The sequence below is a fragment of the Geospiza fortis genome, unplaced genomic scaffold (assembly GCF_000277835.1).
Source record: "Geospiza fortis unplaced genomic scaffold, GeoFor_1.0 scaffold112, whole genome shotgun sequence".
Classification (NCBI taxonomy): Eukaryota; Metazoa; Chordata; class Aves; order Passeriformes; family Thraupidae; genus Geospiza; species Geospiza fortis.
The window spans coordinates 6,238,896-6,247,628 of record NW_005054298.1 but is presented as its reverse complement, the minus strand read 5'-3'; the positions used below and the strand labels follow the sequence as shown (position 1 = coordinate 6,247,628).

At 39.5% G+C, this 8,733-nt stretch overlaps 1 protein-coding gene across 1 annotated transcript in view; it reads right to left on the bottom strand.

The window, feature by feature from the left end:
- Nucleotides 1–3,043, bottom strand: part of DPP10 (dipeptidyl peptidase like 10) — a 202,318-nt gene extending 199,275 nt beyond the window's left edge. Inside the window, exon 1 of the mRNA XM_005415744.2 lies at nt 2,933–3,043. Coding sequence (XP_005415801.1) covers nt 2,933–2,957 — 25 coding nt within the window. The 5' untranslated portion in view covers nt 2,958–3,043. The remainder of the gene's footprint in view (nt 1–2,932) is intronic.
- Between the last annotated feature and the right edge of the window lie 5,690 nt (nt 3,044–8,733).

Here is an 8,733-nt window from a genome sequence, read left to right as displayed (position 1 = left end):
AGCCTTCTACTCCCAGGTAAGGAGCAGTGTAGCAATTTCTACTTGCTGGGAGCAGTGGGGTTTATTTAATGTACTCCTTACTCCACGGGGGCTCACAGAGAGTTCCTGAGCCCCAACAAGTGGTTTCTGGGCTGAGAGTTCATTCAGACTCTGCCACTAATGTTTTACATCACTGCATGATTTGTTCTTCCACTTTTCCATCTCTTTGTTGAGAACACTCAGACATTTATAAAGATTCTGAGTGTTATCATAGTTTAAAAGCAAGATGAAATGATCAGAAATGTTACTAATATTGTTGGTACAATACATTTACTCAAAGCACAAACATAATTGTAACACAGAGGTTTCAGATTTGAATAAAAGCCAAGATACTAACAGGTCAAAATACATCTCTTATTGCAACAGAGATCCTGCTTAGAGTTGTATAGTCAAGTTATATTTAATGTAATAAAAGACAATACAAAAACAAAATCAAGAATTTCCTTTTAGTTTTAACATAGTTTCCATCTTTAGTGGAAGCTAAAGTCTCGTTGAAGCCTTTTGCAAATGAATTTGCATTTACTTTTAAAAACATGTTATCCCATATGGAAGCACTAATTCCTCTATGAAAAGGCAGGAAAGCTGTTGTTCAAAATTTGAGAGAAGTCAAATGACAACTGTTAGTGTACACAGACCCAGGAGTTTCTTATATTGTGGACAAAACAATGTGTAAATAATTACAGGCAAAAGAGATCATTGCTGTTGTGTTTGGCATATCAGTAAGTACACTTTTGCCTCCAAAAAATACCAGTGAAACAATCATGCTTCTGAGCCATAACCATCTGAAATTATCATCATTTCCATAAAAAGAAGCAGCATGATGTACAGTGTTTAGGGGAATTTACATGAAATCTAAGAAGCACCCATCCATACAGGCAGAACTAAATAGGGAGAGAACTCTCTGATGCTCACAACAGTACTAGAAATGAACACTGAAACATCCCAGGGTAAAAAAGGACATTTGCACTAAATATCTTCATTCAGACCTGTTATATTTTATGAGAAGGATTTTCAAATCTAAATATTTATAATAACAAATTAGCATCGACTTGGAGCTGAGCACTTCACAATAGCCAGATGTGAAGGGGGGGGTCTCTACTTTTTCCTCCCCTCAAATACTGAACATCCCAATGTGACCTTAACACATATTCATGACAAAGAAGTGTCAGCTATAATGCTTAGAGTAGGAAAATATCTGGTTCCCAAACCACTAATAACTCATAATAATCAAACAAATTAATAACAAAAGTGAAGGGGGAACAGCAGTGATTAGGGCCAAAACAGGGCAATGATCTATCCTACAATGCACCTCAAAGCTTTCCATGGTAAGCATTTCCAAGGCACAGGAAAGCCCAGTTTTGCAGACCTAGATTGTTCTGGGAGAAAGGTTTTCATTTCTATCAAGCTTCACAGTCTCAGAGGGATATCTCAGAGCATCTGAGCTGACAGAACGAGTTTTCACTTGCATGACTTCAACTGAAATGTAGGTCCCAGCTTACACAAGTTTTCAACCAAGATCTCTGGATTCTGAAACAGCCTCAGAGATGTTGCAATTCACTGAGCTTTTTTACCATATTTTTTTAAAAAGTTAACATTCCCCTAGGTTGTTTATTCTGCTTCCATGAGTGCCTTCAAGGACTTCAGTTTATGTTTTACATCATTAATAATTCTACATAGATATAAGAGCCACAACTGAAAGTTATTATTGTAGGTTCCAGCAAACACTTGATATTTTATAAGTCTTCAAAAAAAGGGAAACATCCTCCTTGAAACAAAAAACAGTCTTCTGTCTTAGAGTGTACTAGGATACACTACCATGTGCTCTCAAAATCTTTTTTCTTATTCCCTGAAGAAGGCTTCTATTCACTGAGACTACAGCAGCACAACTTTGCTTTTATTTTTCTCAACTTGATCTAAGTGGAAATAAGCAAACAGTTGTTTTGGACAGCACCCTGCATAAGGAGTAGATATTTATACAAAACAGGAGTAGATATTTATACAAAACAGAGGAAGCAGACTATCCATAGCGTTCCTGCCTTCTCTTTCCAGCTGCCTCATGCCCTGTGACAAGCAAGGCTTTTTGATCCTTTTCCATTTAGCCTCACCACCTTCCTTTAAAGCAGCAGCACTGTGCTGCTGTACTTGCTCATGCACAGCTTCCCTCAGTGATTGCATCTCGTGGCCAAACAGCCTGGAACCATTATTTACTGAAAAGAGCTTCATTAACTTGCTGGTTTACACAAACTGAGCACTTCAATGGCAGAATATTTGCAGACCAATATTTACTATCCAGGCATGCCATGCAAATCAGGTACTTTACACTCTAACTTTAGAACTGGCAAAAGGATTCAAAGTTTGGCGTTTTTTTAAACTTGTACATTGTTTTCTCTTTTTGTCTACTTGTCCTCTCCATTTTTTTTTCTGTGACTGAGCCATTACTTTCCCTTTGTTGTTTCAGAAAGAGAGAAAAGGGAAGAAGCTTGTGCATGTACAGATGGAATATCCATGTTTGTGATTCAATGAAAAGTTGCATTCTCAGAATCAGTTTTCTATGGAATACAATTTTCTCTTAGCTCATCTCTGAATCTGAAATTGCACGAAAAACCAACAACAAACTCTTGAAGTCAGCTCACACTTGCTAGGACTCACAAGGATTGCTGTAACCCCATCAAGGCAGACACAATCCTAAGGATTTCCAACCCCAAATATTGCCAACCCCAAATATTTCTGCTCCACAAGGCCTCCAGCAGCTCCCAAGTCCCTTCAGCACCAAATTTACAACAGCCACAAGTTAAGAATGCTTAAAGGCAAGAGACTCTTTAACATCCATTGCTTTATGACTGCATTATGAATCACAGACCTTTATTAAGATAAAAATAAAGAAGAAGGTTACCTGGGGTTAAAAGAATGACTGACATGGTGATGAGTGAACAAACAACTAGAATCACCAGCAGCGCAATTGCAATTCCCTTCCAGTTCCTCTGCGGAGGGCTGTTACTTCCAAGTTCCTACAGGAATGGAAAAAAATGAAATAAAAGGAAAAAACCACGTTTCTCAAACATACATTTCCAGAACTATTAGCAACAGGAAAATTGCTCTGTGCGTGCTCATAATGTGCAGGGGAGGTGATCATGATCCCTCCCTTCTCCGCAGTACACAGAGTCATCCAAAGGTGTGCAACTCTCATGCTTTTTAATAGATTTTTTTCTTTTTTTTTTAATATATATATGTAATTTTGTACCCCTAAGAGACAATCAAATGATCTTATGCAAGCTGTCCAAAACACAACTGGTGTTAAAATGTCCTGAACATAAACTTCAGGACAATATCAACTAGCAGTTTATAAGATAATTACAGGAATGAAATGTAGCAATTTGCTGTAATTCTACCTAACATGGTATGGACCATAAAGGTTTAAATACACATCCTTTTTAATGCACACTATTAAACTTATTTGTAATAGAAAGCATTAGCAAAACTGCCTGAGGCTGCAACTATTCCATCTGAAGCTACAAGCTCTTTTTCTCTATGCAGTAGATCAGCTGTAAACTGCTCCCCTATTAGTTATAAAAAAACAACAGTAGCTTATAACAAATGTTAAATGAATGCTTCTGTAAGTAGCAGTGCACTTAAGCCTCCACCCTCTGTGCTACACGTTTAACTCCTGCCAGGCACCATTTACATATTTGCAATCCTGGCAATGCCTTGCCCATATTCCTGGTACAGTTTGAGACCAAACAGCACATAAACAGCTAACAACACAATGACAAAACTAGTGCAATTGTTTCTTACAACCCCAGCCTTCCCTCACAGAAAACAGTATTTTTTTCTATCTAGATTTGGCAAGCAGAAATGTTTCTCTGCCACAATTACATGCGCCTTTAGTTTCTATTAATTTTATTTAATAAATAAGTATTCATAATAATCAATGAATTATTAATTAAATATGCTATTTTTTGCTATGGTAAGTCCTTTAGTTTTATTTTGCTATAATTCAATGCTATGGTAGGATTGTAAAAAAAAAAAAAAACAAACCAAAAACCTCCTGCTATGTTTTACAAGCTTCCAAAAGCATGGTAAAATTTTTCACATATTATTTCATTTTGTATTTCTGGCTTCTAATGAGTGTGAAATGGGTAAGTCTTAACAGAGAGTGGCAATTTTCTTATGCCTTCTTGGCTCACATGCACCACTTCAGCACCACACATCACCCACAGCAGCAATTGTATCTGTAACTTTTTAATATTGTTTTTTTAACCTATTGCCAGTTCGTTTCTACTGTATAATAGTGTATATACAGCTATATACTAGCTGTATAACACAGCTTCTCTCCCTGGCCCTCTTTTCCAGAAAATAAAAGGGGAACTGCCCAACACAGGCTCTAAGCAATCCCACTGGGAATTCTCACAGCAGCTCTTAGCACATCACAGCTCCCAGCAAAGGAATGTCCCCACTTCTGCCCATTGGACACGTCATGCTGCCCAGCCTTCCTGAGATCGCTCATTTTTGAGATTGTTACTCTCACCAGAGTGGCAGAGCAGCCACTCTGTCTCCTCAGGGCAGCCCCTACCATGGCTTCAGCACTCAGGGGGAAGAAATGGTGTAAACAGGAACTCCTGGCATCCATCTCCTTTCTCCACCCCATTGCCCCCACTTCCCAACCACTTTCAAGCCTGCCTGCTTCCCTCATTTTCTCTCCTCCCTTGCAAAATGCATATTACCACAGCCCGTGTGGCTTTAGACAGAGGTCTTCAAGGGCTGCATGACTGCTTCACCAGCCCTTTGGGGGTCCCTGGGTGATGAGCATCACCTAGGTTATGAACCCCAGGTGGTTCCATCCTCCCTGTACAGCCCTGGCCATGGGACATTGCAGGCATCCACAGCTTTTCCACAAAAATACACAATTTCTGTGTCCTGCAGGTGAACTCAGATCCAAGGTATTATTTCCCCTTAAGTAAGAATTATTGTAATAGCACAGCCTAAGAAACACAAACTTATTCTAGAGCATCACAGTGTCAGCATTATTTAAATGACATCTGACAGAATCCAGTTTAAGGCAGGAACTAGAAGCTCACAGAACCAAGTGTTGGTGAGAGAACTTTAGTTTCCCTCAGAGCATTGCAAAACCCCATTCCAAAGAACTGACTTAAAATGACAGAAGCTGGACAACTTGATGAATGTGCCAAAGCTTCTAAAAAATGTACCAAGTCCTTATTATTCACAAGGTTCTTCTCTTCAGACATGAATATTGTTCAGTTTCTAAAAATAAAGCTTCATTTTAAATACTTCTGCAAATTTGTGCAAGGAGAATACCAAAGAGATTAATCAAGTACTGAGCATACAAAGCTTACAGTGAGAAAGAAGAGAGTTTCCAGCTAGCTGAAAGTTTGAGGAATGGCATAAAAAGAAGGATTTGTCTCAAATTAAGGTATTTGGTTTTAATATTTGAATAAAAATTACAAGTTGTATCAAAATATTATATTAGAAATTATTAAAGGCCATGATGATATTTTGATATTGAGTGACAACATTCTTGTGAGAAATTTATTAAGTTACTATACACAAACAATATTAGAAAATTGAAATATTCGAAATATTGATGAAATATGAAGAAAAATTGAAATAAAATGAAATGAAGTATTAGAAAAATTACTATAATGAAGTGAATTCATAGCACAGTCACTATCGAGGGCATCTCCAATTAACTTTTTTGATGCTAACCAATGCAACTCTTGGACTGTAACCTACAAAGTTTTAAAACAGTGGAAGTTGCAGTCCTTCAACAATAAAACATTTTTAGCCTCGTGCTGCTTTGAAGTGGCCATAAGCAAAAGGCAGTTAAAGAGATCTCTGGGCTGTGTATCACTGGCAAGGCAGAAGCTGTGATTCCTGAGTGTGACAAGAAGATAGAGCCCTTCAGGAGGAAACATCACAGAGAGCCATACAATGAGAAGCTTTTGACAACATGTAGTTTCCCCATAACTATCTGCTAACTGGCACATGACAACAATGCAGACACAGATGGAGATTTAAGGATTTAATCTCCTAAATAGGCTCTTTTATTAATGTGGTTTGAAAAAATACCAGCTCTTGAGTATGGTGGTTTATATATAACACTACCTATAATGTTATTATAGATTTTACAGTCTAACTCTAATGAATCAGAAAATGGCTGCACAAAGAATAATACAATTGCAAGTTTTCTCATTATTTATAGCAGCTTTTTCACAAACCATTTAATTGCATTGTTGCCAAAAACAATCCTCAAGTAATACATATTTCTGAATGTAATTTGGGACTGAGTAATACCTTACTAAAACACAGCTAAAAAGAGAAAAATGCAACACTTCTTGCACAAAATCCTTGTACACCAATGTTAGAGGTTCCAATGGCTGCTGCTGCCAAATGCTGGAGACCACATTCACCAAGAGCCTGCAAGCACTCATCATCAGGGATCTCAATGCATGCAAACAAAGGACAGAGCTTAAAGTTCCTGCTCTGTGATTGTCTCCATTCAACCTCTGTTGCAAAGACCCCTAAAAGACTGGTCGTACCAAAGCATGCACCATATGTGTGATACAGCACCACAGAGGCTGCAAATCCTGCAACCAAAAGAAATGCTAAAGTAACCAAAAGGAAGGCTAAAGGAACCAAAAGGAAGGCTAAACCAAAACCTGCAGGGACTGGGTGTGGGGGGAAGGAGAGGTTGAGGCTGTCAGAGGACAAATGAGTCATTTCAACCCTTCTGCAGCCCTCTGTGCTAAATCCCACTCACCACTGCAAAACAAGGTATTTCAGAGGGAAATGCTAAAAAAAATATATCCAGCAAATATGCAAAGCAAATATAGTTCAAATAGGCTGAAGCACCTTTCTCTCTCCTCTTCTAGGCTGTTTTCTAGATATATAGTCCATCTCCAAACACAGTTCTCAGGCTGATGATGAACTGATTCACTACAGGCATGAAAATCTTTGAAGCAGCAGCAAGACATGGCTTTGAATACCACAAGCTATGGCACAGAATCATAAACAGGTTGGGTTGGAAGATCAGCTCAGTCCAAGCCCCATCTCCTTCCACTAGACCATCTTGCTCAAAGCCCATCCAGACTGGCCTTGAACACTGGCAGGAGACCCACAGCTTCTCCCAGGAGCCAGTGCCACACCCTCACAATGAAGAATTTCTTTCTTATGTCTGATGTAAGCCTGCCCCTTCAGTGTAAGGCCATTCTCCCTTGTCCTGTCACTACAAGCCCTGGTAAAAATTCCCTCTCCAGCTCTCCTGTAACCCCTTTACAAGCTGCTCTAGAGTTTTCACAGAGCTTTTGCTACCCCAGGCTGAACAGCCGCACCTCTCCCAGCCTGTCTGTGCAGGAGGGGTGCTCCAGCCCTCTGAGCACCTCTGGGAGCTCCTCTGACCTCCCTCCAACAGGGCCCACATCCTTCTTACCCAGGATAATGCTGATCCCTGCCCTGCTGCCCCAGGGGATGGATGCAGCCCAGGATGCTGCTGATCTCTGCCCTGCAAGGGCACATTGCTGGGTCACACTGAGCTTTTCACTCAGCAGCACCCCCAAAGTCCTCCTCCTCAGGGCTGCTCTCAATCCATGCTCTATCCAGCCTTTACTTGTGCTTGGAATTGCCACAACCCACGTGGAGGATTCTGCACTTGGCCTTGTTGAACTTCTCATCTCTCAGGCCTGTCAGGGCCATGTGGGACAGTGACAAAAGCCTGGTACAAGTCCATGGCACTCTCTTTTCCCTGATACACCAGTGCTGTAACCCTGTCCTAGAAGGCTGTAGTCCCATTCAGCATTTCTGAGCTTTTGTTCTCTATTTTTAAATAAAATACAGATTCTGACAGAGATGTTTCATTTTTAAAATAAAAAACTATGAAATTGCCTCCATAATGGCTGTTTTACACAAGACTGTAAAAAGAAGATCTAAGTTCCTATTACAATAGAAATAAAAACATGAAACTAAATTCAGCTAGATTTATTTCAAATAAAAATATTTTTTATCCCTTGACACAAAATGCAAGCACATATTTTAAGTAGTATTGGGAGTATTGACTTGAGAAAAATAATCACTCAGAATTAACAGATATAGTAGAAGAATGCATAAAAAACTTTCAAATATTTCCATATTTCTACCTGAACAAACTTGCAATCTTTCTTGTAAGCAGCATAACCAGAAAAAAAATCACAGCTTCCTTCCTGAAGCTTATCGAGTGGCACAGCTTTATTGTTAATCAATGAGGATAAAAAGTCTTTAAGACATAATTTTTCCAGCAACTAAGGTTGTTGTAAGAGAACAAAAGGTCAGAAAATATTGGCATAGCATGCTGCATTAGTAAGTCAGGTTTCTGAATTATCCTAACAGCATTTTCCGGATTTCTTGGAAAACTCTTTGCGTAAACCACAGTTCAATTTCCACCATGGAAATCATGCCAGAAGCAACAGCAGAATGCCTGGTGGGAGAAGGCATGTGGAAGGGCACTGGCTAAAGCCTGAGGGCTCCTGGATGCCTCAGCCAGGCTTTTCCAGAAGACATTGGGAAGTTAAAATGCAGCAACCCCTTTGGGAGAAGAACTGAAAGCCAAACTTTCAGAGACAACTAACCCTGAGAGCTGGCATTTAACCAACCTGCTTTTTCTCATGGAGCTCCTGCCCATGCTGCATCAACCCAACTGCAGAAAAT